The following is a 23,594-nucleotide window of genomic DNA, read 5'->3' on the forward strand; positions in this document are numbered from 1 at the left end:
CTTTGTGGAAAAAAAGCTTGTTTAGTGGACTAACTTTGCACTTGAAGGTTGCCCGTTCACTTACGTTTTAACAGGTCTGATGCTACTATGCGCCCCGGCTGTATCTAGGCTAACGGCTAACATGCTAACTATTATTTTTATGTCACTAGTCACTTGAAACAAATTTAGGACGATAGGAGACAGGTTGACATAAACCGAAATTTCCCTTTAAGGCCAGTGAGCCTTGTCTAAGCAGACTAACTGCATGTTAGAGACACAGCATTGTAGGCCAGAGAATTTGACACACAGCTACAATAATTCTGTCACCAGTAGCTCAGCTTTTATTTTTTACTTATTTTTGTACACAAATACTGTCATATATTCCGTATACTGCAGTGAAATATCAGGGAGGTGTGAAGGTATGGAAGGAGATACCGTCCACAGACTAGTGTGTGTTTTCTTGGACGCACTGAGCTTTAATTACCACGTCACTTCCTGATAGCCTTCTTGCAGGTTGGAGACGTGTCACCACGGCAGTTGGTGCCAACCTCAGCTCCACAGACACCTGCAATACCTGATAGCGAGGGGTGTAAATCACCAGTTTCATCACAATACGATATTTGCTGATATTACAAAATCTGCCATGATATGATTTTGATTCGATACGATTCATGGGGTCTGCGATCGATATGAGAAGATATTATCTGCTCATTTAACACAGTCTGTTACAGAAGAAGCTGCCGCCACTTTATTTGTTACTTTTGGCCGTAAAAGATAAAAACAACACATAAATAGTAAGTGCAGTTTACTTTAAACTGACTCTATAACACATAAACAGCACAAAAATCGAAGATGGTGACGACCAAAATGCCAAACTCAAGGCTTCAAAGCAGGAGTCAACAAACCAGTGGGTGACGTCACGGTGGCTACGCCCATCATGTCATACAGTCCAGACATAGGGTCCAGATTTCTACTCATATTCAGCATCATACTTATGTTCGGCCATGTCATCGAGCTAGACTGCTCTCTGCTAAATAGCTGTCTGTTATTCACTCTCTTTACAGCAGGAAACGGCACTTCAAAATAAAAGATCTGTGCTGGAAAGTCACTGTACTTCAAAATAAAGGGTGTTTTTTTACAAACTTGACACGTTCACGAGTCACTTGTGGTCCATTCAGCTGCATTTGCGCGCCACCGGTTGGGAACCACTGGTCTATGGGTTTCAGATATATTAGAAAATCTCACATCCTGTTTCCTGGGCATGTTACTATGGAATTTTGGAAGCAGGTTTTCAGGGCGGAGCTACACCCTCACCAACCACACGGATACTTGCAGTGCAGCACTATCACACTGTCGCAGCACACTGGCCTGTTATCGTCCCTTCAGTCTGACTGTGCTTCACTTCATTTACATGTTATGAGAGCGCTGTGGAAACATGTTGGTCGGTGACTGACTGTGTGTGTCTGGAATATTGCACCCAGTGTTTCTGTTGCTAAAATGTGGCTCATTTCCCCGTCTCATAACTTCCTCTGTTTGCACTTCCTGTTCCTGCTGTACTTCCCCTCCACCCTGAAATTCCTTCCCTGTTCCATCCAGATTTTACAGGATCATTGCACCTGATTTTAATACTTGTCAAAGGTTTGTCCTGCCTTTAGCTCTTTAACACATCAGCAGAAGTTTAACACAGACTCTCTCTCTTCTTACAGGAGGTTGATCGCATCAACAGGATCCTTCAGGACTACCAGAGGAAGAAAAATGTGAGCCTATTGTCCTGTTGATGTTTTGTTTACACTCTATAGCAGAGGCTCTTTCTGACGACGTTTAGTTTTTAATTTCCCTTCTTTGTCTGTGGCTCTCAGCTCTAAGCCCATTGGCTCCTACTATAGTTTCATTCTCAAAAGAAGGCCCAGGAGTTTCCTACAACAGCTGGTCGCTGTAGTTTTTAGGAAGAGGAGGAACTAGTGACTTTGTTGGGGACTATTTTCAGCGACGGATTAATCCACATTTGGTGCTCTCGTGAATGTTTGTGTCAGCAGGATGGTGTGCGTGGGATTGACTCAAAATGGCCTCCAGTGACACAGTGTGGCTCACTAATGCGTTCTCATGCTCCTGCGCCCGCGACAGCTGTGGCCAGAGGCATTTTGTTTTTGGGTTATCCGTCCTTCCCGTTCTTGTTCTTCCCGTTCCCAACAATACTTTGAGAGAATTTTTTCAAATTTGGCACAAATGTCCACTTGGACTGGACAATGAACTGATTGGATTGTGGTGGTCAAAGGTCAAGGTCGAAGTGACCTCAGCTGTCAAATTCTTGTGAACTTAGTTCTTCAATAATACTTTGAGGGAATTTCTTTAAATTTGGCACAAACATCCACCTAGACTGAAGAATTAACTGACAAGAATTTTGTATTCGAAGGTCAAAGGTCAAGGTCAGTGTGACCTCAGAAAATATGTTTTTGACTCAGGAATTCACACGCTAATTATGACACAACTTTTCGGCCTCCGGGCTGGCACTGTCCATCTGTACGTCCATCCATCCATATGTCTGTTCACTAAAGGGAGGTTCTTCAAATTCGGCACAAATGTCCACTTGGACTCAGCGATGACCTGATTGGTTGTAATAGGTCAACGGTCAATGCCTGTGTGACCTGTGTGATCTGTCTCATTCTTGTGAACGTGATACCTCAAGAATACTTTGAGGTGATTTCTTCAAATTTGGCACAAACGTTCACTTGTACTTAATGATGAACTGATTAGATTTCGGTAGTCAAAGATCAAGGTCAAAGTGACCTTGTATCTCATCTCATTCTTGTGAACATAATCTCTCAAGAACACCTTGAGGGGATTTCTTTAAATTTGACACAAACGTCCACTTGCACTGCAAAATAAACTGATTATAATTTTGTGGTCAAAGATCAGTGTGACCTCACAAAACATGTTTTTGGCCATAACTCAGAATTCATTCACTAATTCTGACAAAACTTGACACAAATGTCTAACAGGATAAAATAATGAAGGTCAAAAGGTCAAAGGTCAGCGTGACTGTGACATCATCATGTTTTAACGTCATATCTCAGGAACAGAAGGCGAGACATTTGGTCAGATACTGAATTGGTGACTCTAATCTTGAAACTGTGCTGATTGTATAGATCTTCTGTGCTGTATACCTTAAGTAAAATAGTTTTCGTATAAGTAACTGCTCGTGAACAGCTCAAATAAAACAGTAAATAATAATTTACTGGTTTTGTCCGAAAATAAAACATTAATGAAATTCCTCTCTGTCTTTCTGCTTCACCAGGACCCGACTTTCCTGGAGAAGAAGGAGCGCTGTGAGTACCTGAAAAACAAACTATCGCACATCAAACAGAAGATCCAAGAATACAATAAAGTGATGGAGTGGAACGACGGGTTCGGCTAAACCTCTGAGACGTCTTTGACCCTGGAACTAAACACTAACACAGGACTAAAGCTGCCGGCTGAGCAGTGCTGCTGGTGAACGTGACATTTAACTGGAGAGTCTTTTAAATCTGTTCAGCAACTGTTGTTGTTGTTGTTTATCAGCTGTGTTGTGTATCTGTGTTGTTTTAACGACAAGAACCAAAGTGGTAAAATGTTTTTCACTACAGGAATAATTCCACAGTTTGGGAAATAACACTAATTTGCTTTGTGGTGGAGAGTGAGATGATAAAACTGATACCGCTCTCATGTTTGGGAGATGACTATAAAGCTACATCCAGGAGCCGGTTAGCTTAGCTTAGCACTAATACAAGAAGCGGGAGGGAAACAGCTAGCCTGACTCTGTCCAACGAAGACAAAGTCAGCCTACGAACACCACTACAGTTCAGTTATTTGCACATTATGTCTCATTCTTTCTTTGAAACAGAAATACTATGGCACATAACCTTTCATATAAAAGGGAATTTATGTTTTTATACTTTACACTTCCTGATGTTTCCAGTCCGTATGCTAAGCTAACGGTCTTCTGCATTTAGCTTCATTTTATATTATATAGAAGTGGTATCGATATTTATGGAAGCCCGTTTCTGCCACTGTGAAAAAAAATAAATCCTGTGAGTAATTATGATGAGAAACTTCCTCGAAACAATGACTCAGTATCTCTAATTAACAAGGAACGATACAAAGTCAGAATTAAAAAAAAAAAAAAAGAAGCTGTGTCATTATTTTAATACTAAGTCATTTTGCGATAAATATGTCATTGTCAAAGTTTCTCATTATTTTAAGATATGTACGTCATTATTTTGAGAAACTTTCTCATTAATTTGAGAAAGTTCCTCATTATTTTATAAATATTTCTTATTATTTTGAGTTACTAAGTCATTATTTTGAGAACATTTCCCATTATTTTAAATTGTAAGTGATTATTTTGAGAAAGTTTCCCATTATTTTAAATTCTAAGTCATTATTTTGAGAAAGTTTCTCATTATTTTGAGACATTAAGTCATTATTTGTGATAGATTTTCTCATTATTCTCAGAAACTTTTCCATTATTTTAAATTGTAAGTCATTATTTTGAAACTTTCTCACTAGTTCCAGACATTAAGGCATAATTTGTGATATATTTTCTCATTCTCATAAAGTTTCACATTATTTTATATTTTAAGTCATTATTTTGGGAAACGTACTCGTTATTTTGACATACTAAGTCATTATTTGAGATAAGTAAAGTTGTTCTGATACCAGTATCAGAAATGCTTCTTATACTCCCTAAAATGCTGGATCAGTTATCAGCAAGTGGGCCAGTCTGAGCACCGCTCTGATACCATTTAATTTATCACTGAACTTAAAGTAGTGCACACACAGATAAAATTGCCTCGGAAATAAATTCTTTGCTGCTTTAAAACAGAAGCCTACACAGCAAGTTGTGTTGTGCAGCCACCGGCAACTTCTGTTTTAGAGCGGAGAAACAAATTGATTTTCGGTAATTAATTTAACGTTAGCTGTTATCAAAGTGTCCGAAATTTTCGCAGAATTTCAAACTGGAAACTTTCAATAGTAAAAAGGCAATGTGTTCAGTATACAAGGGTTTAGTTTCGGCGTTAACAGTACACAGCTGTTACTTTTTTTTTTCGCAGTAGAATTTAATTGCTACTCGGTATTTGGTTGTTAGACACGTACAGTATCGGAACATTACTTTGAGAAAGTTTCTCATTATAATGACTTGCGGGATCTTTTTGTCATCACACTGGCACTTACAGGCCTCCGTACAACTTCCCATCTCACCCTCTGCCAGAAAGCAAATAAACGAACGACCCAAAAACATCAAACTATTCCTTTATAAATGGTCTTAATATGCAAAGAGCTGTATATATATATTCTGTATACACTGTGTGACACTGTGATCGTAGCTGACGCTCGCCACTTCATCTCATGACACGACATTGGTATCCGTTACGAATGTTTGCATGATGTAATCAGTGGGAGATGGACGAAGCTTAGAAACATAAAAATGAAAGATGCTGCATTATTTCTGTCAAAGTTTACCTCCGCTGTTTGTGCATCTGATCAGCCTTCTGCCAGACTTCCTGTTTGTTGGCCATCTGCGTAAATTTCACAAATGCAATTGACTGCTCGTGCGGACGAATCTTCATCTCGCTGGTTTAACAAACTGCTGTGACGATTGTTTGGATTGTTTTTAATTGCACACTGTGTCTTTTTAATATGTAACTGTCTCCATCTGGAATCATGCATGTCTTAATGTAGAGTTTAAATGTTGTAACACTGTTCTACCATTTCACACATTAAACTTTTTGTACTTTATCGTCACGTAAGTGCCGAAATATCTCCATTTAATCTTCTTTATACCATCGTACACATCAAGGGTGTAGCTTTCTGTCAACACTGGGGGACACGTATGAAATTTAAGCACCAAACACTTCATTTCCTGCACTCAGGTGAATTTTTCAGCACCAAATTTTGCCTTTTCTGCACCAGTTAATGTTGGAAATGTCTCATATTACATCAGAATAAAAGTACCTTTCGTGGTTTTATTGGCAGGGACAAATGCATGTTCTTAATACTGATAGTGACATGTCCCCCCGAAATCTACACCCATGGCTAACGCTGGACCTCGGGATTGAAAGTAGATGACATCGTAAGGTCTGTCTCTAATGTTATCATGAATATGTAAATATGTTGCTGTAAATGTCGGTATGTTTTCATAATCAGGGTAAACTGGTGCTTTCTGTTCCCTGAATAAAGATATACTTCTGTCTATATTCTTTCATAATCAGGACAAATTAGTGCTTTCTGTTCCCTGAGCACAGTTTCACTTCTGCACTGATAGTCTGCGGTCTTCTTTTACTTTATTTAGTTTATTCAGCAGACAGACAGTTTCTTTTAATGGAAAATGGAATAAAAATCACCAGGTTCTTTCTGTAAAATTCAGCAAAATAAGGTTAAAAAAAACTGGGCACAAAGTTACTCATGGCCGGAACATTATTTAGTCTGATTAGTGTTCTGGCCTCACTTTTAGTCCTGAGTGCTTGTAAAGTGCTTGTAATCAGCATTTTTATGTTTTTTGCTGACATTTTTAGACCAAACCATGAATAGTTTATTCAAGAAAATAACTGTCTAATTAATTAGTAATGCTCTCCTAAAGTCAAAAATTGCGTAATTAATTACTAATAACATTTAACTTCTGTGACATTTGTAGCTGTGTTTGACATTAAGATAACTGTGAAAGCCTTTTTACTTTTCACTTTATTTTTATCTCTTGAAGTATGGAGCGCAAAACTAACAAAATGTAGTACATTTAAATTTTTTTTTTTTTTTACATGAAATATATTGTTGAATTATTGGATTTTTTTTTATTTAATGTATTTGTTTCACACACATAAATACAAACCAAAAGGGAATAAAAAATGTAAAAAATATATATATATATATATATATTTATTTTATGAAAACCCAGAAGACAGAAATTGTAAAATACAAACAGAACTGTCTATAAATTTTACTAGAAATACTATAATTATGAGGCAGGGCAGCTTTATTTGTATAGAATATTTCATACACAAGGGCAATTCAGAGAGCTTTATAGAGCAATAAAATATAAAACATAATAAAGGACACAGAAAAGAATAAACAATAAAAAGATATAAAGGGTAAAATTAATTACTAAATGGTTTACAATATAAGAAATCATTAAAAATGGCAAAAGTGCAGACAGGAGGTGCAAAGATATAAAGATTATTTAAAAAATAATGATGAATAAATAATAACAATATTAACAATAAAATAAATTAAAGCTCAACACTTTTCCTGTAATCTACAATCAAGGAAAAAAAAGAAAAAGAAAAAAAGGCTATTTTAAAATTAAATTAAGTTAAATCAAATTAAATTAAGTTAAATTGAATTAAGTTAAATTGAATCAAATTAAATTAAATCAAATTAAGTTAAATTAAATTAAGTTAAATTAAGTTAGATTAAATTAAATTAAGTTAGATTAAATTAAATTAAGTTAGAATAGAAATAGCTAGTATAAAGATGATTTAGATGATTAAAATAGGAAAGTAAAATCAGTGAAGTTTTTATTTATTGTTTGTTTGTTTTGTCACTGCCAATAAAATCAGTCTTTATTTTGAAGTTGGCAGTTTTGTCAACTGATGAACTCATAATTTTTCTCCATCACACCTCCTTGGTTCCATATAATAACTTAATGACCAATAATATAATTATTGTATATTTACCTATTTGTGACGCGTCATTTTGGGACTCCATACTGAAGTATATCTGAGATTTAAAAACATTATAATAATGTATAGATTATCAATGAGATATTAAATGATTTAGTATTTAATATTTATTTCTCTGCCTTGAGTTTCCACACTGATTCAATGAAGCTGCTTTAACCTGTATAAATGACCTCATTACACACTGTTGTGTGTTACTGAAGCGTTAGGTATTTCCATAAAGACTCAACAGAGGACTTCCGGTGTTGTTCGGGAACGTGACACCTGTGCGGGGGGCGGGGCTAAGGTGACGGGGAGCGGTGCTCAGCTGGGTGTGGCCTCCTTTGTTTTTATCAGCAGCTGCAGTTTCAGTTGAGACATTTCAGGTGCAGCAGAGACACACACAGAGACACACACAGAGACACACACAGAGGGACAGACAGGTGAGTGTCTTCACTTCAGGTTGTTAAATCAGCTCCACAGGCTGCTTTGTATTTGTGGCTTTAAATCCTTGTTTACTTGTTTGTTACCTGTCGCGACAACAAACAGGTGTGTTGTTGGCTTTAAATCACTTATCTGCTCATCAGCATCTGTGTGTGTCGCCACAATACTGAGTTACATTGTGTTAAAGTGCGGAGTTATAGTGAGTTAAACCGCCACAGGTGTTTAATGTGCTGACTGTTTATTTATTTACATCAAACAGAAAGTTTTGTTGTTTAAAAAACAAAATATGAGGCGAGGAGACGTTTCAGTTTGAGCTGATTCAGCCGCGCCAAACCTCAGAGTGAAAATGGACGTTTAAAGACACACAGCGTGTTTAATGGTGGTAGTGTGAGTTTATAATAAAGCTGAAACGATACATTTATTTATTTATCGACAGAAAAATAATCGGCAACTGTTTTGATCATAGATTTATTGATTTAAGGGAGTTTTTAATAAGAAAAGCTCTCAGTTCCTGCTTCTTTAATGTGAGAAATTGCTGTTTTTTTGTTCTTGTGTCATTGTAGAATTTATTTTATTTATCTTTTACTTATTTATTTTAATTTTTGGAGTGCTGATTTTGCAAAACCCTGTGGTCTCACTGGAACAAATGGCCATGTTCACATTTATTTTCTTATTATAGCCCACAGAAAATCAGCATATTAATCAATGATGAAAATGATAATCATCATAATCAATGATGTTTTTGCAGATTGTTTTTGCAGCACCCAGTGGACCCAGCAGTCATGTCCTCCAGGCCCAACGGGAGTCCACCTCCCTACGAGTCAGATACTGGATAGTGAGTGTATTTCAGTGATAATTCATGTTATTGATTTGTTTTATTAATTTTAGATATTGCTGAGCTCAAAGTATTGTTAACATTAACCCCCTTCATGTATATAGTTATTTTGGTTTTGTTTTAAATGTTGTAACACAAGAAATAGCACTGAATTTATCTTACTTTGAAAACCATCATGAATTTTTGCTTTTTCAAAAACTTATTTTTGCAAGTTTTCATACTTTTTTTCATAGAGGAAAATTTAAGTGTTTTGGACTGTCAGTAATTTATCTAAAATGTTATTGCCTTGGAATATCTGAGTTTGAGCAACTTAAATTTTCTACTTGTTCTCTACAATCAAGTTTTTGAAATTGCACATTTAAATAACTCAAACCTTTATACATTCAGACAAATGGTTTTCAAAATAAAATATTTCAGGGGTGATGTAATGCCACAGTTATTCAGGTATTCTATTGTTTACAAGATTGTTCATTTCCATGCTGCACTCCTGCTGATTTAAAGGCAAATTTAAATCAAAGACAGTACATGTTTTACACTTCTCTAATCTTCTCTATGGTCCCAGGGAAAGTTTTCTATTGAATGGTCTTTAGGAGAGCGCCTGAACGAAAGATGGCAATAAAGGTTTATATAATGTATAAATTCCTTCAGGGGAAATGCTTTGTTTGTTTGTTTGGACATCCATGAGCCAAGAATGGACATGAGACACTTGGATAATGCTGCACAGGAGTTTTCAGAAAGTCAGAATTTTTATAACCTTTTTAGCGGTCTGTTTGCACTGATGTGCTTTCTCAAGCCCCGTCTCCACCAAGCCCTTTCAGTCCAGCACCTTTGGAACCAGCAGTAAGCCTTCAGACATGGTACCTAGACCCTCGGTGTGTTCAGACAGTCCTCTTAAATGTGGGCGGGGTTGTTGTNACATTACAAGTTAACGTTCCACCTTAAAAGTTGCCGGCAGTCGGCCCAGTGAATGAAGTTATTTTGTTCTCTTTCATTTTATAGTTGTAGTTTACTGATGTATGAACAGAGGTTACATAAAACCAGAGTGACCGTCCTCTACTGACCAATCAGACTGCAGGGTTTCTAGCTCCACCTTTTAGCACCAGATCTGTGTGCTAGGTACCCCAACAGAGGGGGGACCAAACATGGGGACGCTAAGGAACGTACCATCCACAACTTTCACTGTGGGAACCGGAAAAAACTTTGAACTGAACTGCTCAATGGAAACGGGCGTGTTTTTCGTGAGCTCATCTCTCTTAAACACCATTAAATAGAAAACTTCTTCTGGTTCCAAAGGGAGGTGAGGACTATTTCTTTGATGCTTTTTACGATATTTACACAGGTATGTTTTCTGTTCCTCTCTTCACAGTAACGTTCCTCCCCAGCCGGCCTATTCCTACTACCCAGATGATGAGTTCCAGCATTTCTACCGCTGGACGTCTCCGCCAGGCATCCTCAAAATCATGGCCATCATCGTCATCGTGATGTGCGTGGCCATATTCGCTTGTGTTGCCTCCACACTGGCTTGGGACAGTCAGGGTGCCCTTGGTGGCTTCGGGGGCATCGGGGGAGGTTATGGAGGAACCTATGGCGGTGGTTACGGTGGCTCATATGGTGGCGGCGGCTATGGTGGTCAGTACGGCAGCTTTGGCGGCGGTGCATATGGACCTGGAAACGGCTACGGCTACGGTGGAATCGGAGGGAACTACAATGACCCCCGAAAGGGCAAAGGGTTTATCATTGCTATGGCAGCCATCACCTTCATCGCCTGCCTGGTCATCTTCATCATCATCGTGTCTCATCAGAGCCTATCGGAGAACAGGAAGTTCTACCTGGCAGTGATAATCATCTGCGCCATCCTTGCGCTGCTAATGCTGATAGCCGCCATAGTGTACTTGATGGCAGTGAACCCCATGGCTCAGTCCGCCGGGTCGGCGTACAGCGGTCAGATCGCAGGTCTGTGCGCTCAGTTCCAACAACCACAGCCTTCAGGAGTGTTCGTCAATCAGTACCTTTACCACTACTGCGTCGTGGAGCCTCAAGAGGTGAATACACATTTTCACTTCCTCATGTCGGTATCTGTTCTGGAGAATTTGTTATAACTTATAACTGTCTCCTCTCAGGCCATCGCGGTGGTGTTCGGCTTCCTGGTCGCCGCCGCTCTCATCATCATGCTCGTCTTTGCTCTGAAGACGCGCCAGAAAATTGGACACTTCGGGAAGAGCAACATCCTGTGGAAGAGGGTGAAGCTTGTCGAGGATGTGCAGCCACCTCAAGATGTAGAGGCGTGGGTGAGTAAATTATTCAGCCTGACTTGAGCTGAAGCAAAAAGTCGTTTAATGGATGAGTCGAGCGACAGAAAAATAACCTGCAACTATTGTAATAACCGTTTTAGCCATATTTAAAGCAAACATCGTAAAACATGATGAACATTCTCTGGTTCCAGATTCTGAAATGTGAGGATTTGCTGTTTTTATGCCTCCACACTCGTGACAGTCGTGGTCAGAGGCATTATGTGTTTAGGATGTCCGTCTGGTCTTTTCTCGTGAACGATGTCTCAATAACGCCTTGAGGCAATTTCTTCAAATTTGGCACAAACGTCCACTCAGACTATAGAATGAACTGATTAGAATTCGGTGGTCAAAGGTCACTGAGACCTCATCCTCTTCAGTCTCTTCATTTCTTCAAATTTGGCACAAACGTCCACTTTGAGTCAAGGATAAACTGAGAAGATTTTTGGACTCAATGGTCAATGTCACTGTGACCTTGTCGGTCTCATTCTTATGAATGCAATATCGCAAGAAAACCTTGAGGCAATTTCTTCAAATTTGGCACTCGGACTATAGAATGAACTGATTAGATTTTAGTGGTCAAAGGTCAGTGTGACCTCATAGATCATGTTTTTGGCTGATCATGTTAATAATGCACGGTGCAAAGAGACACATTTATTTTCTGGGTGTTTTCTTACTGACTTCCATCTTGTCGGTCTTGTGGTTTCCCTTTTTGAATGACGAATACAGACGAGCACCATCTGCTGCTGTGGAGAGTTATTCCTTTCACAAAGGCGCAGAATGGACGTGCTAGCTGGCCGCTGGTTGTGGTGTTTGCGATGTGTTCAAGTGCAACTTTTTGGCCGAGACACAAGCGATGTAAGGCGACGCAACAATCGGCCTTCTTCGCCGCTAGTTCTATGAGGTCACCTTGGTCTGTGGGACATTATAACGTCATATTTTCACTATTTTCTGGCATTTTATTGACAAATTGTTTCAAATGAATAATCAGCATATAATCAAGAGTCACAGCCCTAAATGGTTAATCAATAATAAAAATAGTTTCTAGTTAATTGATTCACCGATTGATAAACCGACTAATCCTTTAGGGTGTAAAGTGATTCTGGAGGTTGAATGGAAAGACGAGGTCACAGCTGATGTTTCAGATCTTGTCTCAGGTGAAGTGTCTCTGATGAAGCAGCAGTTAAATGTGCACCAGCAGAAGTGGAACAACCAGTTTGGTGGCAGTCACCTGTTTATCAGCGGGGGAGGGGAAGTGTGGAGCACTTGGTTTCAAGGTGTGGCGTGCACACAGATGACAGTTTCAATCTTACAGTGATATGCTGAACTCGGACGCTCCACTGTAAAACACTCAGTATTTACATTTCACCGTGAATCATCTGTGAAGCTATTTTCAGTTGTGCAACAGCTCAACATCTCGACATGCTGTAGTGTAGCGATGAGTAGGTGACTCACTTTGTTAGTAATAGTTTGGAAGTCATGATGACATTTCAGCGCGGCAGAGTTCACTGCAGAGTGATGAGGAGGAAGAACAGGTTGGACTGGTGCTCCACAGCCCACCAGTTAGCAGACACACAACACCAGTAACATGATACTGGGAAGCAGAGGCATTTATTTGACTGTAGCTTGTGGGAACGCGTCTGCAAAGTGCTGAGGCAGTGAGACTGTAGCGACCTGCAGCACATACATGTTGTTTTGGAGGTGCAGGAGGGTGTAGCTCTCACTGTGTCCCGTACATTCGGAGAACAAGTCCATGCAGGCGTCTCATACCAGAGCTGGTGCAGATCCAAAGTGTTTGTTGGAGACGCCGCCTGTCAGATATTCATGGGTTTGTTTGGGTGCAGCTTTGTCTTGTTTAAAGAAATCACACATTTCAGCTTTGCAAATAACAATTATTTTTATTCATGATTTATTGTTTCAGCTGTTAAATGTCAGAAAATAAGCCTTTTATAAGTTCCCATAGATGAAGAAAAGGGAATTCCTGCACGCTGTCCTGTTACTTGCAGTAAACTTTATGAGATGAACAACTTTTCAGTCGTGAGTGTTCAACCTGATGAAGGTCTGACGTTTATTGCAGGAAACAGGACAGAGTGCAGGAGTTCCCTTTTCTTCATCTATGGACAGTTTTCTCCTGTGCCGAGTTTTTAAAGTTGTGCATGAGCCTCAGCGTTCTGGAAACTGATCCCCAAAGATATTCAGTTTATTATAATGTCTGACAAAGAAAAGCATCAAATCCTCACACTGCATTTTATTGATCAAAGAGTATTTGATCATCAGAATAGTCGCACAGACGCTCTCGCAGAGGGAACAGAGTCCTCACTGCAGTCTGGGATGGGGGTGGGGTTGATAAGGGGAGAGGGTGATTATGGGTTAGAGCATTGGTTCCCAGCCTGGGGGCTCCGACCCCCACTATGTGTAGCCAAAGCTTTACAGGGAGCTCGTGAAGCCATCTTGATTTTAAGGGGTGTAAGAAAACTTGAAGCACTTGATTCATTTCTGTGAAGAAAACTAAATGAAATTGTTATTTTTAAATTTTAGATTATTAAATTATAGATTATTACTGACAGAGCCTTATTTTCTTATCTAATCTAATTTCGTTTCACATAAAAAAAAAAACATCTGAAATTATTATTATTATGTATATTTTATGTATAACAATGATTGTTTTCCATTATTTATTCATTGCCTTTTTTTGTTATTTATTTAATTTGTTATTTATTTATTTATTTATTATTTTATTAAAATTTTGTTTAAAAAAAAAAGTTTGTTTATATGGAACAGAAGCATGGCAATACCATATTTTCTTATTTTGAAAATAATGTTTCACAACAGCAACAAAAAACAACAACTTCTGAACAATTATTTTTTATATTATCATTATGTTTAATTTTTTGTTATAGAAATTATAGAAGTATGACTTTTTTTTAATTTAATTTTATTTTATTTATTTATTTATTAATTATTCATTAAGTCCTTGCATCTTTTTATATTATGTTTGTTTTTGTGGAAAAGAAACATTCAATGTCATATTCTTTTTATCTTTGAAAATTATGTTTCATAACAAAAAATACTTCTAATAAAACATATTTATTTTTAAAAAAATTTATGATTAGAAAAAAAAAAGTGTTTTCTCCTATTTATTATTTGTTATTTATTTATTTATTTGCAGTATGTTCTCTCTCTCTTTATGTTGTATATGAAAAAGAAGCATGGCAGTCCAGTGTTCCCATTTGTATTCTATGAGTGTATTTTGCTAATATTTGGGGGGTTTTTTCTCTCCCACAGGTGAACAACGTGTCGGCCACCCCTGAACCGCTGCCGGTGTCGGACTACCCCGAGAAGCTGAGAGGCTCCAGGAGTCACCTGGACGACGAAAGCACCAACTATGACAAACCTCCCTACGGCTACTCCCCACAGTGAGTACACACTGTCGTCAACAACTACTGTCACATTTGTGTGTGTGTGTTGTATGTAGTGTACCCCAGTGCCCTGCAGATGGCAGCACAGAGAGAGACACACTCTGTGTCCTAATTCAACACCACACACACAGTTCACAGGTTTCTAGCCTTTATTTGACAGTAGAGAGAGACAAACACACGCAGCTGTGATCAAACTGGAGACGACGTCGTTAGAAAGTGTCTCACCACACAGACACAGACACGCCCGGGGTTTGTGTTTGTTTGCAGCATGTTTACTCTCGCTGCAGACTTTAAACATCACTGAATATCCACAATTCTGAGTGTGCTGATGATGGGAACTGTCCCTGAATGCAACACAGAAAATTACATTTTCATATTTGCATGAACCTTTAATTTTCCCCTCATAAAATCTGAAATAACTGATGTTTTATGGCCACATGTTTTCCAGCAGAAACAAGTAGTGAGCAAACCTTAGACATGTTTCCCTCAGTGTTTTTATATGTGCATTTGAAGTATAGCGGTCGGAAAGCTGTATAGAAACGGCAGCATTTGTTAAAACTTCCTCAACTGCACCATAAAGTTTTTACACTTTAAAGTTGCTGAAAGAGTCCTGGGCTGCGTTGAGACCTGACAAAACACGGCTCGTCCTGATCCAATCTCAGAGTTTGGCAGTACTGAGCTATAGAGCCAGATCTGACCCTTTTGTTTGATGTCAGCTGTCACAAAGGTGTTTTTACTCGTGAAGCTTTTCTGCACACCAACTCAGAGGGCAGCGGCTCTGCTTCTGTCCTCCACTGCGCACCCCACCTGCAGCGAAACACCACACGCCATAAACAACAGCAAAATACAGTATGAGACAGTTCATTTAAGTCAGTGGGTCACGGTCCTTGGTCCAGTCTGAATGGACCCCAAGTGACTCACAAACATGTCAAGTTTGTAATTTCTAGCACAGAGCTTTTATTTTGAAGTGCTGCTTCCTGCTGTAGAGTGAACAACTAACAGACAGCTACTTGACAGAGACAGCAAACTAGCTCGATAGCAAAACAAACTGGAGGAAACTGTTCATGTGTGCTCCTCCTTTGTAAGATTGGCTTCCTGTGACATTATCCATCCACTGAGTGAGAGCATACGGGTCGGCCAGTCTGGTCCCGTTGGTCAGTGTTTACTTATTCAAGTAACACTGGCGGTCCCGGAGAGTGAGTGACCTGACATGGTGCGTTGGTAAATTCAGTCTGACGCTCTACACTAAAATGAGAGCCCTGTTGGTGGAAGAAACGGAGCGTTATATTTCTACATGAATGAACCAACGGTTAAGTTAATCACACATTCACTCCGCTCGGCGCTCTGCTGCTCCGTCTCCACAGACAGAGTGTCCAGAGTGCGCTCTGCCACTCTGAGAGTGCGCTGCTCTGGATAACCCAACGCTACATTCACACAGCGCTCCCAATTTATCAACGCTCCAGTCTGTGTCAGAGTGCGCTCCCACACTCAGATCATCTTCCTCCATCGTCTAAAACAAGACAACAGAACTTATTGTTTTGCCTCCAGCTAAGCCCCGCCCACTAAAAACATCACACTGTTTACTCACAGTAAAAGGGTCTATACTGCTAACTTGTAGCTGTGTTTTATTTGCTTCAAACCAGCTGAAGAGAGCACACCTAACTCTTATTCCTTTTGTGTGCTATTTCAAAAGTTTGCTTAAAAGTTGCTCAACACTTAAATCAAAACACGGCTCCTGACACATCACCTGCTGAGTTGATGTGGTTAACGTGTTAGCAAACAGTTGCATATTCCCACATCATGTAGTTAAAGAACAACACGAGGATTCAGCAGGAGTCTTTGTGTTTGTGTCACCTGATGAACCTTAGTCCTATAGTCTCTCTTATAGCTCTGTTTTTGGTCTCCACCACCTCTTGAGAGAACTCTAAATGCTCCACTGTGTTCACCTGTTGCTCTCTAACTGTGTCTGTCTGCTGTTTGCTGCTGAGCAGGTAGTGTGCAGTGACTTCTTATAGCTTCCTCTCTGTAAGTGACGCTATGAGAGCGTAGAGCTGAGAGTGATTCTCTGTACGTTCATCACTACCAGACACACCTTTTAACATTTTTATTTGATGCATTTCAATTATAAAAATATAGAGATTTACTTTAAGTCTAATTAGACAAAGCTTTTTCAGATTTAAATCCATTGTTTCACGTCTTGTGTCATTTCCTGTTACTATTACAGAATGTCACCAACTACAAACATGTAGTATTTTGACAGTTCTGCTGTGATGTACATGTTGTGTACACGTAATGTGACGTGTGGAGTTAAACTGGTTTTCTTCAGATTGCTGCTGTCAAAAAAAAACATGCTGGAACTTGTTCTTATCCAAAAATACTCAGCTTCCCAACAGTCAGCAGTGTTTCTGTCCTCGGCCTCCAAACCTTTAGTGTTGTTTGTGTTGAACCTGAAGAGTTGCTTTCTGTTGTGGCTGTTTGTGCCTTCTCTGGGCTGTCTTAGTCAGTTTTCAAATGTGTGTTTGTAGAAACACACTGTGAGGATTTAACGGCCCATTTGTTTCAACAGTTTAACAATTATTTCTAACTTAAGTTTGAAGCTGTGGGAGTGGGCAGCCATTTTATTCACATAGGTGTAGCTGGTATGTTCGGGGCTTAGATGGTTGTTTTGTTTGTTGTTTGGGCCTTGGTTCACTCTGAGTTATTTTCACTTCACGTTGAACATTTTGAACTGCAGTTCCTGCTGAGAGCCGCCTGGTTTGGGGACCAGGGAGAGAACAGCCTGTCACACTTTCATGTTGCCCTCCTTTTCCCTTAGACAGGAGCGTAACAGTGGACCAGTGTGTGTCGTATGTCTGCTGACTCTCCTCCATACAGAAAAAATATATATATATATAACAGACACTAGAAGTGTTTCAGCAGAACCTTCTGTGTGTAGATGGTGACAGTAAGGTTCCAGTTTCAGCAAAGAATTTCATGAATCACTTTCTTGCGACACTGAAACTGAGTGAAATAGTTTTGTGTTGAAGTATGGAAAGTATGTGTGAGGGAAACAGGAAGTCATTGTTGGATTTGTTTACTCGTTATAGATGAACTGATGGGTCATAAATCAAGTCATCTTACTTCCTCCAGCATCACAGCAAAGATACTGAAGGGTTGAAGGATTTTAAATCAGAGACAGACAAACGTACAGCAGTTTAATGGATGAAGGGTCGTCAGCTGTAAAACAGATTATCGTTCCATTGTTCATTTGTTCTGTATAATTAATTACAAACTCTCTGTCCTTTGTCTCACAGTCCTGCAGTGGAAGAGAGTCAGCCTCTGCAGAACGGCGCCCCCTACAGCACCAACTCAGACATGCCTAGCTCAGCTGGAAGGCCCAAAAAGAGACGTGCAGGCCGACCGCGCCGCGCCGATGGACAGGACTACGACACCGACTACAACTCCTCAGGAGACGAGCTGGACGACGACGACTTTGACAGGTAGGAAGAAATTAAAGATCACAGAAGTGTTCACATCTTATAGAAGTAAAAGTACTCACAACACACTCTGAAAATACTCTATTACAAGTAAAAGTCCTGCGTTAAAGGTCCAGTGTGCAGGACTCAGGACTGATATATGTTGGCAGAACTGGAATGTGATATAATCATGATCTTTTCTTTAGTGTATAATCACCTGAAAATAAGAATCATTGTGTTTTCGTTACCTTAGAATGAGACGTTTTTACACTGCAGCCTGTTTTGCTGCAGCGCTCTCGCTCATTACCGGACCAGTTTAAAAACTGTCAGTCAGTTAGACACAAAACATGGGACAATAGTGTCCAGGTTTAAAGATACAGCAGTTACCCTAACTGAAGCTGTGTTGCTCTAAGATCACTTTGACACATGTTTTTTTCTGTAATTCAAATCTTCTCTTTGCCCTTGTTTTCCACCTCAGAGAGTATCCACCGATAGTGGACGAGACGCAGCGCAACGAGTACAAGCGCGAGTTTGACCGCGACCACCAGGAGTACAAGGACCTGCAGGCGGAGCTGGACGCCCTGAATAAGAACCTGTCAGACGTGGACAGAGAGCTGGACGACCTGCAGGAGGGCAGCCCAGCGTACCTGGTGAGAGCTCTCAGCGACACATGTTGTTATTCACTGTTCGATATTATTTTGCTCTCTCGTTTATATTCGTTCATGTGACTAGGACCAATAGTTTGGTTTCATTTGAAGCATTAATCTCTTATTTATTATTTTTTTAAACTTTTGTGATGTGGATTGAGTTGCTTGTACAAAGACTCACCAACTTTACTGCTTTAGCCTCTTTTAACTCCTTGTTTTGGTTTTACGGCACACAAATTTATTTTTATGCCTCTGCGCCCGCGACATGTTTTCAGGTTGTCCCTCCGTCCGTCCCATTCTTGTGAACGCGAAATCTCAAGAACGCCTTAAGGGAATTTAATCAAATGTGGCACAAACGTCCGCTTGGACTCAGTGATGAACTGATTAGAGTTCAGTGCTCAGAAGGTCAAGATCAATGTGACCTTGCATCTGTCTAGTTCTTGTGAAACTAATATGTCAAAAACACCTTGGGGGAGAATTTGGCACAAACGTCCACATGGACTCAGTGATGAACCGATTAGATTTTGTTGGACAAAAGTCAAAGTCAGTGTGACCTTGCATCTGTCTAGTGCTTGTGAAAGTAATATTTCAAGAACACCTTGGGGGGGAAATTTGGCACGAATGTTCACTTGGACTCAATGATGAACTGATTAGATTTCAGTGGTCAGGAGGTCAGTGTCAGTGTGACCTTGCATCTGTCTCGTTCTTGTGAAAGTGATAGCTCAAGAACACCATGGGGGGAAATTTGGCACAAATGTTCATTTGGACTCGACGATGAACTGATTAGCTTTCAGTGCTCAGAAGGTCAATGTCAGTGTGACCTTGCATCTGGCTAGTTCTTGTGAAAGTGATAGCTCAAGAACACCTTGGGGGGAAATTTGGCACAAACGTCCACTTGGACTCAGTGATCAACCAATTAGATTTTGTTGGTCAAAGGTCAAAATCAGTGTGACCTTGCATCTGTCTAGTTCTTGTGAAAGTAATATTCAAGAACACCTTGGGGGGGAAATTTGGCATGAATGTTCATTTGGACTCAGTGATGAACTGATTAGATTTCAGTGCTCAGAAGGTCAAGATCAGTGTGACCTTGCATCTGCCTTTTTCTCATTAATGGGATATCTCAAGAATAACTAAAGGGAATTTTGTCAAATTTGACACAAATGTCCAATTGGACTCATGAACTCATTAGAACTTGGTGGTCAAAGGTCAAGGTCAGTGTGAATATGTTTTTGGCCATAACTCAATAATTCATACACTAATCATGACAAAACTTCACACAAATGTCTAAGAGGATAAAATAATGAATGAAAGAATGAATTTTTCATATGAATCTAGAGTGAAGTAATCTATGAGCTGACTTTGTCATTGGGTGGTGGACGATGTGATACCTACGAGAAACGCCTGCCAAGCTGCAGCGGCTTTTTAGGTGCCAAACATAAGTGATTTGTAGCAACCCATTGCTGCTTTTCCAGTGGCTTTTTAGGCATGAAAAGAGGTTGTTCTTCACTGAGACATCGCTGCCTTCCTCCCAGGATATTGCCACCTAAAGCAGATGTTTTTTACCAAACAGTGCTTTTTTCCCTGCCGGGGTTTTGCCCCTCTAAACAGATACTTTTAGCAAAAACACGGTCTTTTCCTGACCATTACCAAGTGTTTTTTGTGCCTAACCCTAACCCTAACCATTACCAAGTGTTTTTTGTGCCTAACCCTAACCACGTTAACTACCAAAATGTAAAGTTTGAAGGTATTAGCTACAGAGTAACGTACGAATATAATGTATCTGTGGTTTGCGGAAGCTAGCAATACTAACATTTTTCTGGTGACGGGCTGATGTACGATAACCCACCACTAACATTTCAGTCTTGACAATGAAAACAGAACATACATTTCGTCATAGTTTGTATTATCAAACATCTATTTTAAGCGCGTTGACGAACATTTTTTGTCATAGTTTACATTAACAAAATTAACATTGCTTTACAGCTCGTTCTTCTGCCCCCAAGTGGCCAAAATGTTTTACTTTATGACAGACGAAGTGACATAGGCAAAATAAAACATGTTTTACCGACTGTGGTTTCATTTTGAAATGTGATAAATTGTTGATGCGCTCTTTAACAGGATGCTCTGGATGAGTACAACAGGATAAAGAACATTAAACGGGTATGTAGGACTCTCAATGATCTGCATCTTCTTGCTACTTTTAAATATTTATAAGCTGTTTAACTCATACATGTTATGTCTTATGTTTTGTTCATGAACCTTGATGGACTTATTTAAGACTTGATATTGTACATTTACAGCTGTTTGCTGTTTCTGAGGTCCTATATTTTTGACATTGCTTATATTTTGGATTTGGACCTTACTGTTAGCCGTAATTGTGTACATTTGGTTTTTGCACTTTATTGATAATTTGTTTATTTGCATATTTTATATTCTTTGTGCTGCAACTTTTGCACAATCCCTCAGAATAACTAAAGTTTTACATTCTCTCGTCTCTGCAGTCTCCAGACTATCAGATGAAGAAGCGCAGGTGCAAATACCTGAAGTCCAAACTGAACCACATCAAGAAGATGGTCAGCGATTTCGACCGCAGGGCCTGAACAACTCCGAGGATGTTACGCCTGTCCATGACGGGACAGAAGGGACTAAATCTGGTTTTGGGGGGGAACGTTTGGAGGCTGTGAGAGGACGAAGCTACGCTGATCCAACCCAGAGGTTTCCACAGTCTGTCTGAGCTGGTGAAACACTGTAAAGGTTGTTTTATAATTTAGAGGCAGAGAAAACAAAGATTCTGTCTTGTGTTATGCCGTTGTTTGTTTTATGAGTATCACCTGCCATAGATACTGTTATAGGTATTTATTATGCCTCATTTAATCTTAAACAGTCTCTTAGAGGAGTTTCTAGAGAGTGAACACAAATGAAACATAATCCCCAAATTTGTTTTTAATAGCTCTTGTTTCAATGACTCAACCTGAGATGCTCATTTTGTAAGATCTTTTTAATTCTCATTTTTAATCCTTTCAGCATGTAAATATGTGGGAAACACGGATGTTTTTTTTAAGTTTTTAGCAGTTTATTGAATTAAGTTCATGTGTGTGTTGTGGTGTGTTTTTCTTTTATGGATGATAGAAATGACAGACACTTTTAAATGCATGTTTGATGCATTGTGTGATGTACTTTTACAATGATTTGTCAGACCTTTTTATTATAATAAAGTCATTTATTGAGCAATTTTCTTGCTGTTCTTACACAGTAAGCATGTGACAAACATATATCTGAGATTTCTTGAACAAATAGTAGGTGTGAAAACAATCAACACTCAGCTCCTCTTGATTCATAGACACTGTGTAGATGTTTTAAGAGCGTATCTCACTTATCAAATCATTCTGATGACACTGTAGAAAATTAAGCGGTGTGTGGATATTCTTCACATACTGACTTTAAAGCTGCACTAATCAATATTTTTTATATATTAATGTATAAAATGACCACAGATAATGTGAAAGGTGTTGTTTGAAGTAACAAATCCACAGATAATTATCACCTATGTTGTTGCTTTTAAGTCTACGCTGCTTTTTAGCCTTTTTTAGCTCATTGTTTTGGTTCTGAACCTGCAAATGTCAATCAAATCAACCCTGTTTTACATTTTAAAAAAGCTCAAATAAATGTATTCTACAGTACTCGCCCAGCACAACATTAAAAAGGAAAACACAGAAACTAACGTGTCACAAAAAAGACAAATCTTTTTTTTATCCTCAGGAGTTGGTGGAGACAAACACAGAGCTGAAAGACGACTTAATATTGGTGTTTGTTAGCCTGCTCTACTGCCCCCAAGTGGCCAAAAACAAAACAAAACAAACCCAAAAACAGTTCATTCCAGTTAAGAGCTACACTTACTTACATTTTCTCAACATTAACAATGGATCAAATGACTGTGTGCAATATGAAATGTATGGCTTGTAGTGTCATACCCACAGAGAATTATCACCTGATGCTTTTTTGGCCTTTTTTAGCTAATGAGTTAGAATTTTTGCACTCCCAGTCCCCTCATCATTTGGTTTGAAGTCTAAAATAAGGTCTGTAGTTTACACAAGTTCTTCACAGTTTGTTCCACCTATGGCACAGTGGTGCAGTGGTTTGGATTGTCATCTCACAGCAAGAGGGTTCTTGGTTCGAAGTCCTTCTATGCAGAGTTTACATGTTCTCCCCATGTCAGCGTGGGTTTCCTCCAGGTGCTCCAGCTTCCTCCCACAGTCCAAAGACATGCAGGTTAATTGGTGACTCTAAATCGTCCGTAGTGTGAATGTGAGTGTGAATGGTTGTTTGTCTCTATGTGTCAGCCCTGTGATAGTCTGGTGACCTGTCCAGGGTGTACCCCACCTCTCACCCAGTGTCAGCTGGGATAGGCTCCAGCCCAACTCCAACTGTGGTGTCGTTCGTTTATAGCCTAGCGTTAGCTTTTTACTTCTGGTGATTGCATTTACGCTTCAAAAATCATAAAAGTGGTGTTAATTTGTGAAGATAAACATTCTGAACAAAAACTGTAAGTATAATAAACTTCTGTTTGCCACAGAGATTTTCTGCAGTAATCCAATTTAAAAATCCCACTGGCCTTTTGTCAAGTGAACAAGGGCAATACTAACATCCAGGATGGCCTAAACAAAAGTCATCCCTGCAATGCTCTGTTGTTTTGATTTTGAACCCACAATTTCATGTTTGTATCATCCATCCATCCATCCATCCATCCATCCATCCACTTATCCGGGGCCAGGTTTCGGGGGCAGCAGACCAGGCAAAGCACCCAGACATCCCTCTCCCCAGCAACACTTTTAAGCTCCT

The 23,594-nt window shown here is 39.4% G+C and overlaps 1 protein-coding gene across 1 annotated transcript in view; it reads left to right on the top strand.

Moving 5' to 3' along the window:
• The window catches only part of marveld2a (MARVEL domain containing 2a), a 35,961-nt gene extending 13,977 nt beyond the window's left edge, over positions 1–21,984 (top strand). Inside the window, exons 8-18 of the mRNA XM_050053745.1 lie at positions 1,686–1,736; positions 3,275–3,392; positions 7,975–8,110; positions 8,860–8,946; positions 10,313–10,988; positions 11,067–11,234; positions 14,520–14,650; positions 17,947–18,132; positions 18,587–18,758; positions 20,874–20,915; positions 21,257–21,984. Coding sequence (XP_049909702.1) covers positions 1,686–1,736; positions 3,275–3,392; positions 7,975–8,110; positions 8,860–8,946; positions 10,313–10,988; positions 11,067–11,234; positions 14,520–14,650; positions 17,947–18,132; positions 18,587–18,758; positions 20,874–20,915; positions 21,257–21,355 — 1,866 coding nt within the window. The 3' untranslated portion in view covers positions 21,356–21,984. The remainder of the gene's footprint in view (positions 1–1,685; positions 1,737–3,274; positions 3,393–7,974; positions 8,111–8,859; positions 8,947–10,312; positions 10,989–11,066; positions 11,235–14,519; positions 14,651–17,946; positions 18,133–18,586; positions 18,759–20,873; positions 20,916–21,256) is intronic.
• The last annotated feature ends 1,610 nt before the right edge of the window (positions 21,985–23,594 follow it).

This window comes from Epinephelus moara, chromosome 9, assembly GCF_006386435.1.
Source record: "Epinephelus moara isolate mb chromosome 9, YSFRI_EMoa_1.0, whole genome shotgun sequence".
In the NCBI taxonomy this organism is placed as follows: domain Eukaryota; kingdom Metazoa; phylum Chordata; class Actinopteri; order Perciformes; family Serranidae; genus Epinephelus; species Epinephelus moara.